Source organism: Ricinus communis, chromosome 9, assembly GCF_019578655.1.
Source record: "Ricinus communis isolate WT05 ecotype wild-type chromosome 9, ASM1957865v1, whole genome shotgun sequence".
NCBI lineage: Eukaryota > Viridiplantae > Streptophyta > Magnoliopsida > Malpighiales > Euphorbiaceae > Ricinus > Ricinus communis.
In genome coordinates, this window is record NC_063264.1 from 23,241,800 (window position 1) to 23,261,799 (window position 20,000).

The window sequence follows — 20,000 nt, forward strand, 5'->3', positions numbered from 1 at the left end:
AGAAATTTCATGTCGGAAAGATCTAAAATTCTATTAATGAGAAGAAAAAAAGAAAAAAAAAAGAATGAAAAATAAAATTATGTTATAATGAACAAATAAAATAAAAAAATAGTAAAATTATGAATCAGATAAAAAAAAATAAAAAAGTAAAGGTTTGAATGATCAAGGGCAAAAAGTGTGCAATAAAATCTTCTTCATACTTTAACTGAAAAAGATATTGATGTGTATCTAGAAAAGTTAAATGGAATATTTTTAGTTTTAGATTAGCAACAGATTTTATTCATCAAGCACTACCCTATAATAAAAATATAAGGCCACTATTTCCTGTACTTTCAATGTCACTGCTGGAAGAAGAGGAAAGATCAAGATAGTCCAGTTGACATTATATTCTATAATCTAAATCTACATAATTATAAAAAAAATTCTAATTACAATTTCAACTAATTAAAAATAAAAATAAACTTTATAAAAAATTATAATTTTTTTAAATTTCATCCTAAAAGTTTTCCTCTATTCTTCTATATAATAATATTTAATATTTATAAAATTACAAAATATATTACATTATATTATATTTTATTATATTATTAATTTATCTTGGATTATATCTAACAATATGTTACTCTTTATCTTAGATTGTTATTATTTCATTAACAAAAATAAGCATTAAGTGAAAAGAAAAACTTTATTCCAAAAATTATAACATTCTCAATCACAAATTTCTTTGTGTGTGTGACTATATGATCACAAATTTTATTTGTGCATGAATATAAACGAAATTTACTATATATTATATATATATATGCACAAATATAATATTTTGCTTGGACCACATTCAAGTGAATATGGCAGTCCAATAAACGATTGGAAAACTGATCAAGAGAAAAGTTAGAATGATCCCACATAAGCCTTTGCACATACAAAACAGGCATTCAATTTCTCATTAATCGCCATCTTCCCTATCCTAACTCCTTTCTATGTGGGAATCCATGCCAAAAATTGATATGTAGATCTAAGCCACAAGAAATTTGGCACATCCCAATGACAATTGAATTTCCAAAATAGAAGAAAAAGAAAAGAAAACTATGTTACAATTTCTATTTTCCCCATCTCATCTATCTACCTATCTATCCATCCTTCCCTGATCCACGTCTGTCATGGAGAAGGATATTCTCATGGAATTATATGGAAACATGGTTTCCACTGTGTGAACAGGCAGACATGCACTTCCATACTCTTGTTTTGTCAGATCTAATGTTGTGTTCATCCACCATGTGCTCGATTCTGGGTACTCATCAACCAGCACACAATTCACAGCAGAATTCCCTCATCTCTTCTCTAAATGTCAGCAATACCTTCTACTCAGTATATGCAGTTTAGGTCTCTCTGTTAATCCTACCCAATATCAGTAAATTCTGGCAATAATGAACAATCATCCAGGCCAGAAATTAAATCAGGAACATAATTATGAGGGACAGCTTCCAGGCTCCCTATTTCCAATGAAAGCTCATTATCGAAACAAGAAATAGAATAACCATATGTATCATTCGTCCAACCATCCTGAAGGACAGCTGGAGTAAGGTCAAACTTTAAATTGGGATCCCTGGGGGACACTGCATGTGGTGATTGGAATACTGGCTCGGCAAGTAGGTGTTGATGAATCTCACCGTGCTCTGAAGTTCTCTTCAGTTTTGATCTAGGTGGCTTGACTGTATCAGGGAGAGATGGCTTATGCTTTCCCAAGGACTGTGGTTTTGGACCTGGCCGCAGTTTGATATCATTTGCTGGGAATGCAGACGAAGCCCATCCCAAACCGCCTTCATCGCAAGCTCTTGCTGCATCCCTGGGAAACATTGAAGATTAGCAATTTCAAGAATCCAATCCAAGTATTTCTTTCATATAGCACTGACATCAAGTTATAGATCAAGAGAGCTATAAATCATTACTGGCTTGCATAACAAAATGATCAATTCATTTCTTTTATTCCATTTTTTAAAACTGATATCGTTGACATTATAAATAAAGTTAAAACGGAAACATGACACAATATGACATGACATGACATGGGGATACAAGATATTCTAAAATAATAGGACACAAAACGCTGGGGAAATGATATAAAAATATAGTTAACTGCAATCTGATACAGTAAATTTTAAGATGTAAAATAAGTAAACTAAGAAATAGAAAAAAAAATTAGAAAAGAAATAGGAAATAGAAGTTTTTATGAAGTTTCATAAGAGTACAATTTTTTTTAAAGTACCAAACTCTTTCTGTAATATCCATTCCGCTTCCAAGAGTATCTGAAGATTTTTGTGTCCAAAACATATTTGACACGGAAAAATTGCCTTTCTAGAGGTTTCTGTGCAACCTAGACATAATAATAGACATTTTTCAAAAGAATAATAATAAAATGCATTGCAGATTGTCAAGAAAGGTGATAGAAAAAAGGGTTTTGGAGAGTTGCACTTTGTTTGACAATGTCACCAAACAGCCCGCATACAAGAAAATAAAATTTGAATGCATTCACTTCAACACATCTAAGCTGCTAAAGCCATTATTTGTAGTGCCATGAGGCAAAAAACTGACAAGCAACTATCAATATGAAAGAATCAATGGTATCTTCTCAGTAGCAAGAAGCCATACCTGAATCGACTCTCAGCCACATTCATGGAGGCTTTAATACGATTTTCTTCTCCTACATCCTTGGTTATGAACCTTTGCGAGTCGGACAAAGGTATCGACAAATTTATAACAGGTGGCAATGGAACCAAGGAATCAGTTTCCTCCTTTTCAAATTCCAGTGTTATTTCCAACTGTTCAGAAGTAGAAGGAACATTCTCCATTCTGTTCAAAATTGAGACTGTGTCATCCATGGGTCTACTATTGGCTTCATGGAGCGCAGATGCCAACAACCTACTACTCTCTGATAAATTAGTGATCCTCATTCTTTTTGCAGGTTCTTTCATAGAATTCAATGATATCTGATTGAAAGAACTGAATAACCTTCCACCAAAATAAAGGCCATTTCTAGATGATGAAAAGTGTGGTTGGCGATCAGTGCGTGATGTCATCCTCCACACTGAAGAAAGCAGGGCAGTGAAATGCTTCTGGAGAAGCAACTCATGATCCGGCTGCTCAGTAGCAAAATTTAACAACTTCTGAATATTATCCTGCAGAGTGGAAAATTGATCAGCAGCATATCTCTGTGTATTTAAGGTAAATCCTCACAGAATTACCAAATTTTACTATACACGCTTTGCTGACAATTTAACATGAAGCAGATGAAAAATCCCATTGCAGGACATTTGTGGGGGTGGGGCCTGGATATTTGTTTGTGTTTGTGTGTGCGAATGTCTGAAATACACACACGTGCGCATGCGCACGCACACACACACACACACCTACACAGAGATTAGAGAAGGAACTAATGGCTATATAATCTTGCAACACTAGTTGGTAAGCCTAGCGACCCAAACCCCATTATCTGAAAGTTGATCTGAGCATATTTCAGAACCTAATTTGCCCCAGCCCAATTTAGAAAAACAGAACCCATGACAAACAAACAAGGGAAATAAGAATTATGGAAATCAAAAGAAACAACTACATTTAATTTACCTCGGTGACTTTCAGAAGGGCCTTTCCAGAACCTGTATTACACGCCTTTTCATTAATAGGATTTTCTGGTGTGGACAAAACATATCTTTGGATTAGTTCCCTAAATCTCTCACAACAATGAACCGGATGACGATATCTTCCCCTATAAAATCCACCAGCAGTCATACCATATAAGGTTTCACTCACTAAGCTCCAATGTGGTCCATATTCATGCACAACAGCACATAAAATTGCATCTTCCTGGGGCAACCATGAATCCGGTGGGGGAACACAATCTCTTGACCAAACATTTCCCTTCTTTAACTTCTCAGGCCTAATCATTAAGACCCGCTTCACTGGCATGGCAGTGATAGAGATCCTTCCTCCCATTTTGCTTCTGCCAGCTGGTTTCTGCTCAATATCAGCAACCATGTTCTCACATGGTTTTGATTCCATAGAATCATCTTGCTGCTTACCAGACAGATTTGAATCTAGATCCGAAAGGCATGTTTCAGGAGCCTTCTTTAATTTATTTGACTTCTTCTTTGAGCTCTTGCCCAATTCAATATCAAGTGTTTCAACTCTCCTACGTTTTCTCTGCACAGCTGAGACTTCCTCATGATAACTTGCATCATCCTCTATGGACATACTTTCCACTGATGGTTCCTCTTTCACATGTTTCAATTCAGAAGTGAGAGATCCTTTCTTCAGAGATTTGAACTTGGCTTTCTTTGGTTTCTTTTTCGACTTTGGTTTAGGATTACTTGGCATGTCAATCCTGCTAACAGAAATCAGATTAATGACTAAATGTTTCTCAAATTAATAAAGGACATCCTTACATCGTCCTTAGTAGCAAAATTCATATCCAAAAAAGTAAAATGATGGATCCAAGTCTTATCACGAGGAACACATTGTAGCATCTCCATCCCAAAGATCTAAAAGAAGATGAAAAAGGAAATCATACATAGATTAATATATATTACTTTTCATAATATAGCTTTTTATCGATTTTTCCTATGGAAATTTTCTGGAAACATAAAATATTGTTTAAGGGCTAGTTTATTAATTTGTTTACTGGCGACCAAGTTTTCTTTAAGGATTCTCCTTCAGGATTTCTATTCCTCATAGGATAGGGAACTGCAAGGTCTCGAAACTAAAGATATCCATGTAAACCTAGTATTTTATAATGTGTTCTATAATACAAATTTGATTTGGAAGTTATTGGAGACTACAGTGATTCCTATTCTCTTAGTTTCTCTCTTCATCTTGCCTCTTAATCTGTTGCTACCACAGTACCACATTTATTGTTCACAACACTGAAATAGTTCACCATATTATCTTCATCCAATAGTATATCAATCCCAAATTACTCCCAGTTCGTCCATCATCAAAAACCCAAACCTTACATCTTTTGGCAGCCTTGATCATGACTTTAACCTTTCAAGACTTCAACTCCGGAACCCCAAATCCTTTGCTTTCCAGATTTCTAGCAGCGCCCTCACTCTTATTCCGGCCTCAATTTATGCTCAAATCCAAATCATCTCAGAAACTAAAATATTTCAAAACCCTACTTCTATTTTCTACCTAAACCATAAACCCTAAAGTAAATTAATTAATAAGTTTTGCTCGCCATATAAACTCTGGTAGGCATAAATTCTGCCAACTGTATACATGCTGCTAGGTGGATCTAACCTGTCCTATGTTGGTTTAATATCAAAGCAAATGATTTTTCATTTCTTGTATTTAATGAAGAGTCTTGATAAGAATGAACAGCAAAAATAACAAGCTGAATCAATGTCTTCAAAGTAAGGATGTCCAAATTGAGTAGTTTAAAGCTTGAAAACAGTAATGAAATAAATTCTCGATTCTCACCTTTAGTCGAGTCCATGAAAAAATTTAGTCCTCTCAGTTTCCTAATCCACCCTAGATTATTATTCCGGAACTTGGGATTACTAGAAGCAGAGTCTCACCCATCCCAAGCTCCTTATCAACAAATCAGTTATTTTATTTTCATACATGGCCAATCCAACAGCTAAAAACTCATCCAAAATGAGACTTCAACGACAAAAAATCCACTCTACAACCACAAATCAAAATCCTAAATAAAAACATGTGTTTTAGTCAAAGTCCTTCACCTGAAGTGTGAAATTCAAATGTAATATTTACTAAACACTGACTTTAACATGTGGCTTCTCCAATTCACACATTATGTCGACAATCAACTTCTATCAAACCTATTATAGACCCAAAATAAGAGCCATTTGAGTTCCTGATAACAGGACACAAACATTTTCAATATTATAACTAAATGGGGTATATGAGATTGCTTACTGTAGTTAATAGTTTAGTTATTTGTACTGGAGAATTCTTTTAGGTACGATGACTAATGCTGGGATATGAGACTCAGGCACATCCATGGTGCAAGTGGTGTCTATCACCATCGTACTGCCATGGGCGTAACATCAAGTACCTCTGAAACTATAGTGGCCATAAATCATTAACCAGAGAAAATTCTAAAATCCTAAGAAAGGGTTGCACACTTAACAGTTGACCTACATTGGCTTTAAGTGTCATTTCAATATTGTTTTCCACAAAGCACATAAATAAATAATCTTGCCAGCAGAATTATCTTGAAATGAGTTCAGAATCATCTTACATCATTGGATCACAATAACCATCATCTGCATTTTCCTTCTCATTAGCTTCAGCTTCCAGTTCTTCCATCAACTATGTGCCACACAAACCGACACATAAATCAACCAACTACTATATACATCCGAAGAAGTAACTTGCAGCATAATATAAAATTCACTAACCTGATGTTGAGCTAGGGCCTCAACTTGCTGTCGATATGCTTCAGTTGCAAAATCAGCATCCCAAGCTGATATTGGTAGACAAACACAAAGCACAAACTTGCTCAATAATGAGTAATATTAATATATTCTACCACTTACAACACACTGCATATACACAAGCAGTTGATTGGATGAAGATTATCCATGTCATAAATTATAACTGCAATTGGTTAACATGTTTTAGTAATTTATAATATCATATGCATGATAACGACATATATATATCAAGTATTGAATGAATGCCATGGATTCAGGGCAAATAAATCAAGGAAAATGTTGACACCTCTTATCTTACTGACCATGTTCTGCAATTGGGAAAAATAAGTTAATGGTTAACCATGTTTACATGATTAAACATCACCTCACAAAAAAGTGCAGAGATATAGTAATATGTAGTTCGTTATATAAGGAAAAAGAAAAATCCATAATACTTGCTTACTTTCATATATCAATGGTTCCTCATCATCATCAATCTCAGCCTCCATCTCCTCTTTGTATTTCTCAATTCGATCAAGTTCCCATTCTGCCTCCTCAAACCTAACTTCACATTCCATGGCTGCTTTGTCAATAATTGGGTCCCACAATTCCAAAAAACGTATAGCATATCTGTCAATAGGACGCAGCTGATTCTCAAGTGTTGAGATAGCTTGTCCACCAGCTGCTGCTGCTGCAGCCATTTGTTTAACATCAGCAAGCATGTCAACATCATCTCCTTTGGCAGCAAAAGTTAGAGTTCTTTCATCAGTGGAATCCTTTGCGTTCAAGTCTGTACCACTATCTTTATTTTGAATTGTCATCTCTAGATCTGTAGGCTCATCAGCCTTCAAATCATCATCATTAACAAGTTCATCATCTTCCAATTTCCCAATGGCCTCAGTAAATTCTTGGTTGTCCACAGCTTCTTCCTGTTCAACTTTCTTCAATGCCATATAATCTGCTTCATCTTCTGCATATTTCAAAGCAGCCTCCACATCTGCATTAGACAAAGAATCCTCATTTCCATGGCTTAGAATTTTTTCCTTCTGTGCATTTTTAGCTGGAAGAGCTTTATGACCAGAGAATAATTCCATAGGATCAAGCTTCTTGAAAAACTCGGTGTTGTAGCCTCCACTCTGTATTACCAGATCATCAAGAGCACGCTTCTGATTAGCTTTCTTTAAGATGTTTTCTTCGATAGTGCTCTCACTAATTAACCTGTAGATATGAACTTCACGTGTCTGCCCTATCCGGTGGCAGCGATCTTGAGCTTGTTGATCCATTGCAGGGTTCCAATCACTATCATAAAAGATAACTGTATCGGCTCCAAAAAGATTTATGCCAACTCCGCCACTACGGGTTGACAAAATAAAGAGAAAGATCTTAGGATTTGTGTTAAATCGCTGCATTAATGTTTGCCTCTGTTCTGGTTGAGTAGACCCATCTAAACGCATGTAAGTGTAACCATACAAGTTTATGAAAGCCTCCAATATATCAAGCATTTTTGTCATCTGTGTGAATATCAATGCTCGGTGACCTTCTGATTTCAGTCTCCTTAGCAGAACTGCAAGTTTCTGCAATTTACCACAGTCAAACTGTATTAGCCGTCTGTCTGGGAAATACACTTGCCTCCTGATAATTGCAGGTCTAATAGGTGAAAGAAGAGGTAATAACAATTCAGAGCACTTCTCTTTATAAGTCGGATGCAGAAACACAGAGCTCCCTGTTTTACTGCACCAACATGTAGGTACTGGAGCACGTGCTGCAGGTATAGCAAACATAAACGACTCAACAAGATCAGTCATCCTGTGGAACCGTTCAACTGGTGAAAGAATAACATCAGCAAGCTTGGATGAGTACAAATAAGAGACCCGATCAACCTTTTGGCAATAAATATCATCAACAGGATTCTTTATGGTGAGAAGTTCTTGCAAGTTTGTAGAATATATGGGTTTTTTCCGGCACCTCAAGGAATTCCACCATGCAATAGATGCTGCCCGCTCCCTTGCTTCTCTTAGTCTCTCCTCAAACAATGCCTTTCTAATCTCTTCAAAAATATTTGTTCCAGGTAACCTTTTCCGTTGTTTAGATTGAGGACCAATTTCTTCAATGCTATCAATGTTAGCACGCTCTTCGATTAATCTTGAAGGAGTTGCAATAGCATTTATTTCATCACACTCCCATGAAGTCATGTTAAAATCAAGATGTGTAAACAAAAGCCCCAAGCCACTAAGGTCTACAGATGAAAATGGGCCAGGTGAAAGCATTGAACATACAGAAGAATTCAGCTGGAAGTCTATACCAATCATATCAAAGGAGCTAATAATCGGACGGCCCTCAAATAAGTCAGGATGATTACAAACCTTACGAAGTTGCATTATAATGCTAATCATTCCAAAAAAGCTAGCACTGGCAAGGGTAGCCTGCGTCTCTGAGCTAGCAATGAAGTCCTCGTACAAGTTACGCTGCCTCTTTGAAAGTCTACAGTATATGACATGCTCGTGTTTCATAGGAAGTTGCTTTTCCACATCCCTTTTCAATCGACGAAGTATAAATGGACGAAGAACATTATGCAGACGATCAACAACTTCTTTGTTCACTCTTTCTTGTCCCTCCACCATACCTGATATTGGATTACTGAACCATTCCTTGAACTCCTGATGAGACTGAAAGATGTGGGGCATCAAGAAATGCATCAAAGACCAGAGTTCCATGAGATCATTCTGCAAAGGAGTACCGGTTAATAAGATTCGCCTTTTCGAATTGAAGTTTAAAAGAGTTTGCCATCTCTGGGACTTCCAATTTTTTATCAGATGAGCTTCATCCAAAATCAAGTACTTCCACTTCTTCCTCTTGAAAACTTTTGAATCCTGTATAACCAGCCTATAAGTTGTAATGCACACATGGAAGGAGTTTGGTTTCAGCCAACCTTGCCTCTTCAGTTTACGCTCTTTTGCACTGCCAAAGTAAGTAAGAATCTTAAAAGCAGGACACCATTTGAGAAATTCTGTTTCCCAGTTAAGCATGACACTTGTTGGAACCACAATTAGATGGGGCCCCCATATTCCCTTCTCACATGCCAGGTGTGCAAGTAAAGCAATAGTCATTATTGTCTTTCCAAGTCCCATTTCATCAGCTAGAATCCCATTTAACCTTTTCTCATACATAGTGACAAGCCAATCAAGGCCAATATGTTGATACTCACGAAGAGGGTACTTGATAAGAAAAGGGAACTTCGTGCGCACTTTGGTTGTTGAGAACGTATTACCCGTAGGCTGCGCAGATCTTGCAGCAGCAGCAGCATCAGCAATCCTATTCTCACTCTCATTTCCTTCTTCTGCAATTTTCTCATTTCTTTCTTGTTCATTTACAGAATGATCTAAAACTGGTAAGGATTTACCAGGTTCGACATTTTCATCCATAGATACATCCTGCTGCCTCAGCTCAACATCTTGTTTGTCTGGAGAGTCCAATAAGTTGTCTGATAAAGCAGATGTATATTCAGATTCATCCTCGGATACTTCATTGTTGAACTCCTAATAAATAGACATGCAAAATACAACAAAAACCAAAGTTACAACTTGAGCCAGATGAGTTACAAGAAGAAGCATTCCTATACCTACCTCGTTATACCTGGCAAGCAATTCTATTAGAGGCATTTCACTCTCCTTTTGTAGCAGTAAAATCTGTGAATTAGCAGAGATTTACTCAGCAATACTGATATGCAAGGCTGTAATTTAATTGGCAAGACAAGTAGGAGTCCAATAGTTTAACAAAAACCATCGAATCCAAAATGCATGGCAAATGGATGCAGAGAAACGTAATCTATCAAACATGCTCTATACCTCATTTTTGGGATTAGTTGGATCATCTTTTTCCAGTTCTTCCTCCTCTGACAAGGTTGTCTCGTCATCCTAAGCAAAATCACATATTTTATTAACTGAACTCCAAGAGAACTACACATTCCAAAATGAGGCGAAATAAGGAAAAAAATCACATAATTACCACACCAAATCAAGACATAAGGCAAAACAATTAGTGACCACGTGCCAGAATCAATGATTGTGCATCAATAATATAATTGCAAATTCGTTATTGTGGTTGAAATAATCATTTTAAGAACTATTGCAAATTCATTATTGTGGTTAAAATAATCATTTCAAGAATTATCTATATATTTTTTCGCCATTTTTTGCTTTTTGTTTTACAATTTACATCAATAATACTATTTTTCTAAATTAAACAGTATTTTTTTTATTATGTGAATGATAACGATTTTGATCATTAATAATTATTATATCTTTTATTATATGAGTAATGATTTAATATTTATTGTATTCTTTTACTATATAATAAAAATTACGAGTCCAATTATTAAGATTCACGTACATCGCACTTGGATAAGAAAACTAAATAAATGTTCTACCAATAATATATTGTATACGTAATTAAAAATTAAAATATTTGCTAAATAGGTATGATTTAATTTATTAAAGTATGTTACCTTTAGATGAAAAAATAATTTTATATAAAATTAAAAAAGAAAATTAACAAGAGTGAGATGAATAAAATAAAAGAAAATTTTGTTCTTAAAAGAAATATTTCCCGGACAATAACACTCAAATACTTTTAATTTAACTTTTGTTAGGATACAAAATTAAAATTAAATTAGATAATCCTATACTTATAATCCCTTATAAACTAATAAAAAATTTCAAGAGATAAACATTAGATGTCACACATATTAAGCAGTAAATATTATTTGAACTCTGAAAACTATGACAAACTTATTTATTATTAGCTTTAAAAAAGAAAAAATATTTTTATTAATAATAAATGGATTTTTCTATTTATAAAAATAACATAAAATTTAAATAAGTAGATTATAACTTGAAAAAAAAAAAACTCACTTTAATATTAGAAGTACTTATGATTCTGAATTTGACAAGTTTTTATCTTAGTCAATTAGTTAGCAAGTTTATAAATATAATACATGGGTCAATCTATTTAAAAAGAAGAGTGAAATTTAGATCAATATTGCTGTCTAAAGAATATGCTAAGCTTTTTTATGCTTTTAGATTTTAACAATAATTACAGTTTATTTTATCAGCAATAACGAATTTTAGTTACTAAATTATATTATATATATATAATTGAAAAGACGAATAAATAAATTTACTAAAAAAACCTTGCATATTATTTTATTATAATTGATTAAATCATAATTTATCAATTAAATTAATTGATAGTTAATGTTTATAATTATTTGTTATTTACTAATTTATATTAGTTAAACTATTTGTCGAATAAAGAACCTTTAAACTAAAATTTTAACTTATAGGTGATTTTATTAAATTAATTAACAAAAAGGATAATAATAAATAATTAAAATTTGATAAAATATAGTAATTTTTCTCTAAGAAATTAGATAAAAACTCTATTAAATAAATATTTTATGAGATTAGTAATTTATATTTAAATAGAATTTATAATTAACAAATAGTTAGAGGTATTATAAATAGCTACAATATTAATTCTTATTTTCTTAATTATTTTATTTTTTATCAAATAAATGATTAAAGAGTCCAAATATTAAATTCCCGTGCAACGCATGTGGAAGAAAAACTAGTATTAATAAAATCAGCACATAGACCATAATGTCACTCGAAAAATAATTTATGGATCTATTACTTGGAAAACAAAAGATTCTATGGCAATAAGTAAACCCATAGGAAATATAAAGTGACTTTTATTCACATCATTTTCCATTCGCAATCATACATAAATGCAACAATCTTCATTTGGCTGGTAACGCTTAGGATAAACCATGTTCACTTTTCTTTATTTAAATGTTCAGGCATTTTTATCTAAATTTGTTTCACGACGACTCTAAAACAGAGGACATGGCCAAAGTGCTCATGAAAGAGGTCATCATATACGTAGAAGTAGCAGCTATCCATAGACATCAATTATTGGCTTCTAAAAGAACAAAGCACATCTAATGCACAAATATGCAAGTATTTGACTAATTGTTATAGTATATCTAGCGAATTTTGACAATTCTTAATGCATCATATTTTCATAGATTACTCTCGTAATACAAATGCCTGAAAGAGGTCTAAGCAAGTTCAAATCCTCCATTTTATAACCCCAATTTTCCATGTCAATTCAGGTTGACACAACTGACACCGACAGTCCGGAGCATTCCATGTCCTAATCTTCAATCTTTTCAAGATTTAATGTCAAAAAACAAAGCCAAAAACCAAAGGAGAGTGATTTTTAATAGCTTAGAATCTAGGACAATAACTTGAGCAATCCTAAAGATGTTTCAAATGGATGAACCACAAAAGATCTCAACCAAAAAGAAAAACTAGACATAGTTAAAACAAGGTGGGGTGAATATTTGTCAAAGCAAAAGCAGTATATTCCTATTAAGCTTAATTGAAAAATAGCGATTCAGATTACCTAAGAAGAAGAAGAAGAAGAAGAAGAAAACTAAGCATGAGGAAAGAGGAAGCTATAATATTACATACCTTTTCTTCACCATTAACAAGAACAAAATCTCCATCTTCCTGCATCATATGAGACACAATGAAGGAGCAAATATAAATAAATATTACTGAATCCTTTTAATGTAACACTAATAAAAATCAGAGGGTATATATTTGAAAATAATTGAGAATAAAATGTCTGTAACATGTGGAGGAAGGCTAAAAAAAATAAACCATACTACAAAACATATTCAGGAAACAGAAAGGAGGAATCAGTTCAATAACCAAGTTTGCAAGATGCACAAAGAAAAACAGATGGAAAACTGTTACACATATCTGAGAGCAAAATTTACAGAGGAAAAACAAAAAGATGCACAGATCATGATAGTGCAGACTGTAACTGAATAAACAGGATTCTTTAATCACTGAATAAACCTCATAAGAATAGTTTAAAAATGAACTGATATAAACGAGCAGGACATCTGAGAGATAGAATTTACTTATATTTTTTTAGTAAGCTATAATCATTATATTCATGTAAAACATATTTATCTGCTGATAAAAAAAATGTCAATTATCAAAAGAAAAAGAGGATGCCTACCATCACCTTTGGAAGAGAAGTATAGTCACTTCCATTTACACCTCTTTAATGGTGTTTCCACATTTCACAAGCCCACCAATTTTCCTCTCTAAATCATCCAAAACAAAATGGCCATCAAATTGGCACATTAAACTTCTTTTTGCTTAGATCTACAATCAGAACACCTCCGACATAGAGAATTCTTACCTAATGTCACTAAAAATGAAGCAGCAGGTAATTAACCAACATTCTCTGCCTTTTAACAAGGAAAGCTCATATTTACCATACATTTGCTCACGGTCAACTTGTCAATCGTCAAACTTGTTTCCAGCAAAGTACCTAATTTTATGTACTATACTTCAATTCTATGCTTCTCCAAATAGGCATGGAAACAAAACATGGTCCAACTCCAAAATCCACATTCAAACAAATTTTGGTAGATCATGTTTTAGAAGATAGTAGGCTACATTATCTCTTTAAATTTAAATCTAGGCCATAAAAATTGCCAAAATTTTAAAGGTATACCTGAAATCTAAGACAGCTTTAAGCATTCTGGAAAAGTTTCTCTAGAATCCATATATTTTCTTAATAGCTTTAGACCTTCTCAGGCATATAAAACAACCTATTGAGCACCAAGTACACCCAAAATCAAGCTAACTGCTCCCCTGATATTATAATTACTCAGAACAGTAAAATAACAAAAAAATTAACCGTGCACAACCATGATACTGACACCAAGGCTCCTTACCTTTAGTTACATAATACAAATGTATGTGAGCAAGCATGAACATGTGGTTTTGTTGTTTGATCCTAGAAAATTACTTATCCAATTATCGTCATCAACTCAGTCAAAGAATAAGAGTGGAACAAGAACTTGAAGTTACATGTTGCAAAAATGAAATCAGTGTTCTAAAAGCTACTTTAATTAGGTTTGATAGGTACATTATGTAATGATTCTCCATCTAAAGCATGCAGGTTGGACCAAGTCTTCCATGTAAATGCCATAACTCAAAAAATGAAAGTTTAAATTAGACGAAGAAGCATTGAGTTGGTCAAAGTGCATGTTTGTGTATTGTTATCATGGAGACATGGCAATTAAATTTCTTATACACATAGCAACCTAGAAAGCAAACAATAAAACATGAAAGTAATTAGTACAAACTTATCGCGTACGTATAGTCTTACCTGTTCCTCGTTGAAATCAAATAATGCATGTTCTTTTGCAGGGTCAAGACTAGTATCAGGCTGATTTTTACTTTCACCCATCTCAGTTTCCAGTAGACAGTTATCTTTCATGAGCAAAGCACCATTAACTTTACCCTGTATTTAGAAAATGGATATTATGTTGAGCACTTAACTGACTTTGTAATACATCAACAGCAACCACAAACACATACAACTTACACAACGACGACCAGTATCGACAGGTGAGCTGCTCATTTCAGTGTCACTGTCAGCAGAAATGCTGTTTTCTTTGCCTACAAAACGAATTACCATCAGTCATGTCAAGCAGAGACAAATTGCTACTACTAACATGATTCATTATTAACATCTTACTCTCAGCAGGACCTCCCTCCTCAACTGACAGGTCGGCTCCATTTTCACCCCTTTCTGGAGTATTTTCTCTGCTAACTACAACCAATGTATCAACCAAAAAAAAATCAATCAAATTCTTTCCGATGGAAGAAGTGAGAAAAAAACTATTGAGTAAATGTGCAAATCATAGAGGGAGGGAGGGAGGGGGGCACAGAGAGAGAGAGAAAGAGAGACACAGAGAAAGAGAGGGATGGATTTAAGTACTAGGTCAAAGTCATTTACCTACCAAAAAGCTTTTGATGCATGAACCAATACAATTATAACAAGATGAAACATACATAACTCAGCATATAGTGCATGAAATGTAAAGGATAGCATCTCGAACATTGAAAAGAAGATAATCATGAGAACAATTTACCTTTCAGCGCAGCATATCGTTTAAGTAGCTCCACAAGTGGAATATCAATCTCATTGTGTAGAGCAGCCAATTCTTCTCGTCTTTCCTCTTCAGTTATAAGAGCTTCATCTTGATCTATGGTACGCTCATCATCTTCCTAGAACAAGATCATCATATGAGAATATTTAAAATCGCATACTGATTTGAAAACATATACATATATATGTGTGTGTGTGTGTGTGTGTGTGTGTGTGTGTGTGTGTGTGTTTTTGTGTGTGTAATTTCAGCTTACAGAGGCCACTCATGAACATAGCCCAAGGACAACACAAGATTTGAAAATAATTATGAATGAATAGACATGCCCACAACGACAAGATCTTGTGGTTCTGCTATCATACTTATACAGCATGTAGGTTAAATTTCATTCTCAGTCTCCACATTTGAATCTTATTCAGGTTTCAATTGAAAAAGGAAATTTCCCCCCAAGAAAACATACACTTTACTGCCTGCCTCATTTAAACGGCAGAAAGCATTTAGATCACATCTGAACTTTCTCCACCTCAACTCTATTCCATGAAATCTTATTCGTCCACATTGTTGAATGATTTGCATAACAAGGAAAGAGGACCATCCAAATGTCTTTTATCTATAGAAATCAAGACAAACTGGCAATATTCTAAAACATCTTTGCTTTGTGCTCATTCGCAATTCTGTATTCTTTACAACAAATAATAGGTTAGAGTACAAGACCAAGCTTCAGCAGGCACCTACATATCCTACAAGCCACATTTGGGCAGGATAAAATCTTAACTGACAAAATATGCATATCAAATGGGTGCTTTTAGTTTGATTGCAAAAAAGGTTTTCCAGATTATTATTCTTTCTAATTATACTGATACTCATGCACATAGAAAAAGGAACTCACTGATTCATCTGATTGCACATCATAATCATCGTCATTGTCTGCAGTATCCAACTGAGGATCTGGAATAGCTGCATTGAATATGGCACGATGAGAACATATGCCTGCAACTTCAAGAAACCATTTAATAATCACACTGCAAGATTCTGCTTACCATCGACTAATTCTGCTGGTTCTTTAGTATCACATTTATGCCCTTTCTCATATGAAATACTGGGTTGATCCAGTATAGAATGTTGCAGCAATGATTTGTCACCTAGATTTTCAGCCAACATGGTAGAGTACCTAAAGGCAGACCAAGCAAAATCAGTTTAACTACCAGCAATTTAAATATCCAGACCAAGCCCTGAGTTGATGATTAAAGAGACACAAAATCCACCTCTCAGTTTGTCCTAGAAGGAACTCCAGCTGTTTATCAAGAGCCTTTTTCTTTTTTTCATCAAGCTCCATCTGATGCTTGTAAAGTACCTGGAGTAACAATTTTTAAGAGTTTCAAACACCCAGGGATTGTAAGATTTCATGGAAGATAGAAATCAAAATCATTAATGTAAACTTGCCAGCTTCTCTATTTTAATCCAGAACTTCTTCACATCCTTCGAAATATTAAGTGCAACTTTGCGCATACGTTGTTCCTCTTCCTGATCAAATTAAATGCAAATCTTAACAAACAGAACAGGGAGATAATGAAAATGGATTATTTCACTTCATAATTTGCACGATCCAATTTTCATCAAATTTTAATCCCTTATAAATCAAGCTTTTAAGTTTAAGCAAAAAAATAAATGAACCTTCAGTTTCCTTTCTTCTCTGGTGGCCTGATCCAACATCCCCTTGCTGGCTCTCAAAGCAACTTTCTTTGCTTGAGCCAATTTCCATTTTCTCTCAGACTCAAAATCCTGCAGATACCCAAATAAATTAGGAAGGGGCAATTAGAAAAGGCACGCATCTTATACTCTATACATACATTTTTTTTTTTTAACGCAAATATATTTAAAATCAGCTTAGCAAATTACCTTTGACAACCAGACCATCTCTTCCAAAACATGATCCCAATGAGTCTTAGGACGACGAAGTTCTTTAGGAGCTTCGAGTGCCTGTGATCATATTAACATAAAAGTCAATAACTCACAGCATATTCACTCTCTAAAATTAGCATAGGAACATAAAGATGCCTTCATGTACTTGAATATTTTTTTATTTTCTATATGCTCAAGTCCCAATTTCTTTTCCTTTTTTTGCATTATACAACTAGCATATCAAAACAATGTAGTGCAACGTAAACAATATTCAAATAATGTAGTGAAATTCCGACAATTGTAAAACAGAAGAAACAAAAAAAAAACTGTGAATAAAGTATATTACTTCTTTCATAACATTAGATACATTCTAATTACCATTTTATGTATGTAACTAGAGCTTCAAAGAACTTTCCACAAAAATCATATCCATGATAAATTAACAAAGTAAGCAATAGCTAACTAAACTGAGCTCTTGCTTAAACTATATGGCAACGTGATGAGAAGGGGAAGGAAGAAGGGAGGAGAAGGAGAAAATCTCATCTTCTTTTGTTTGGAAAATTAAAATCTAATTAATAGGATGAAGGGAGAGGAAATGGTTTTATTTTGTATGGATGGAAAAGAGGAGATTGGAAATATAATAGCAAAAAGACAAAATAATACACATGGATATCACCAATAAAAATAAACAAAATAAATGGTGTCTAAATTGAAGATAGACTGGAAAAAGATTATAAGAGAACCAAGGACAACACCCATGTGAGTTTTCAACTGAAGGATGAAAAATAATTAAAATTTATGTGGTCATTGTCAGGCATGGCATGTATGCATTTTCCTTTATATTTCTACCTTTAATTTGTCAATAAGACCCCAACAAAAAAATGTAAGGGGGATCATATTCCTTTTTCTCCGGTTATATGTGCAATGTATCAATAGTTAATGCATGTTAAGAAGATCAAAAAGCTTGAATGACTTTCTCTTTTGCTATAAATTTTGATTCATTTAATCATTTTTACCCTAAAAGGTTTAAGCAAAAAAAGATAGTCGTTACACAAGTCATAATACATTATCAGTAAATATATGTTTTGAGTTTAATAAGCCACATTAAGCGCTTCTATTCACATAACTCATATGAGTATCGATATTTAATTGAACTATTACAAATTATCTACACCTTTAAGACTGAACTAAGAACCATATTTGGAAAAGAAAATCTAAATAATTGAGACTAGAAAAGACCATCGAGTAGACAATACTTAATAGAAGACCAAAATATTATATGAAACACACAAATAGACACAAGTAAATTACCTCTGCAGATCCTAGCTCAAATAACATAATATGATCAACTCAAAATCACAAGAGATTTGAAGATTGGCAAACTAAGTACAAATATAAATAATGGAGTACTAACATATATCAAAGATTATTTAGAATGTCCTTAAATTAATAATAAAATTGACTATGAAAAAAATAAGTTCTCCTTTAGCAGTTGATATTTTTCCACCTAATTTGAAGTGTAACCAATTTTAACTTGTACAAGTAGAATGGCATGAATTCTTTCCCATCCCTTCACTTCTTTTCAAAACAATAACCAAATGAAGTAGATAGTAATTTCTCCACCATTCTCCTCCCTTCCCCTCCAATTCAACCCCATCCATGCATAGTATAATGCTTAAAACAGCATTGAATAAAATGCAAACTACATTTTTCAGCTGAGTTTGTAATTTAGCTAATAAGAGTTGAATGCAACCTTTATAAAAAATAAACAAAATAAATAAAACAGAATGATAAAAACCGATGGTTATTTGTGGTTACCTTTTTTCTCTTCCTATGCACGCCTTCCTTGGAATTGAAATCCATCCTGTTCTTTTTAAAAAATTCAAAGCATTATAAACCTAACCGGACATGCTATAGCGCATAAATTTGTAAATAATAACAATAATGATAATGATAATAATAATAATAATGACCTGCCGAATTATTGCGTGACCTTTTTCTGGATATTCTCTGCATGTTTTCCGAAATGGATCACCAAACAGAGAAAACAAATATTCAAAAATAGAGAAGAATTTGGAAAATGTTTAAGAAAAGAAAGGCAATACCTTTAAGGTATGGATCGGTCGATTTAGCCTTTTTCTTGACGACGACGGTTGTTGGCATCCCTACTCATTGAGTCGATTGATTGCAGAGAACTGATAATGGAAAAATCTTTGCACAGAGAGAGGGAGAGGAGGAGGAGGAAGTAGTTAGGGTTTGTGTAAAACGGTGTGTTTTGAAGGGAGTGAGTTTTCTCTTTTCTTCTCGTGCTGTTTTTTTTTTTTTGTGAAAAAAAAAAATTGATATACATGGGCCTGACTATGTAAGCCTTTTTAATGTATGCATGGGCCTTTATTTATTATTTTTAATTGGATTATATATAAAATGAGCTGGAAAATTTCTATTTTTGTGGTTCAAAATTTCTTTTTATGATTTAAAATTTGAAAAAAATTATTTATTTATTTTTTGAGACTGCATTGTAATATTTTTTTTAATATTTTATTGTATCCTTTTTAGTATTATTTTTAATTAAATTATAACAATATTATGTTTATTAGTTGTCTATATCCATATTTTTATTGTCATAAAAA

At 33.5% G+C, this 20,000-nt stretch overlaps 1 protein-coding gene across 3 annotated transcripts; it reads right to left on the reverse strand.

Moving 5' to 3' along the window:
- Positions 1 to 770: 770 nt before the first annotated feature.
- Positions 771 to 19,679, reverse strand: LOC8282163 (protein PHOTOPERIOD-INDEPENDENT EARLY FLOWERING 1). Of its 3 annotated transcripts, none has more exons than XM_015721917.2 (22): positions 19,476 to 19,679; positions 19,344 to 19,380; positions 19,189 to 19,234; positions 17,368 to 17,448; positions 17,143 to 17,250; positions 16,912 to 16,992; positions 16,734 to 16,822; positions 16,509 to 16,639; positions 16,358 to 16,425; positions 15,454 to 15,589; positions 15,057 to 15,131; positions 14,904 to 14,977; positions 14,685 to 14,819; positions 12,962 to 13,000; positions 10,274 to 10,342; positions 10,052 to 10,114; positions 6,892 to 9,964; positions 6,414 to 6,478; positions 6,254 to 6,324; positions 3,619 to 4,375; positions 2,647 to 3,173; positions 771 to 1,843 (listed from the first exon to the last, which is right to left on the reverse strand). In XM_015721917.2, exons 3-22 carry the CDS (start codon positions 19,231 to 19,233, stop codon positions 1,396 to 1,398), a joined length of 6,135 nt encoding a protein of 2,044 aa, XP_015577403.2. In that variant the 5' UTR covers position 19,234; positions 19,344 to 19,380; positions 19,476 to 19,679; the 3' UTR covers positions 771 to 1,395. The 3 variants fall into 3 exon arrangements, with proteins under 3 accessions (XP_015577403.2, XP_015577402.2, XP_048235261.1); XM_015721916.3 differs by having other exon boundaries at positions 3,619 to 4,378; XM_048379304.1 differs by lacking the exons at positions 15,454 to 15,589; positions 16,358 to 16,425; positions 16,509 to 16,639; ... (5 more) ...; positions 19,344 to 19,380; positions 19,476 to 19,679 and having other exon boundaries at positions 3,619 to 4,378; positions 14,897 to 14,977; positions 15,057 to 15,116.
- Positions 19,680 to 20,000: the final 321 nt, after the last annotated feature.

Bases quoted from the DNA above. Each gene is read 5' to 3' on its own strand.
- LOC8282163 (XM_015721916.3), bottom strand. From the start codon at position 19,233: ATGGATTTCAATTCCAAGGAAGGCGTGCATAGGAAGAGAAAAAAG. The intron at 16,640-16,733 runs GTGGATTTTGTG...GTCTGCCTTTAG, and splicing joins CTTCTAGGACAAACTGAGAG to GTACTCTACCATGTTGGCTG. The intron at 13,001-14,684 runs GTAAGACTATAC...CATATGATGCAG, and splicing joins TTGATTTCAACGAGGAACAG to GAAGATGGAGATTTTGTTCT.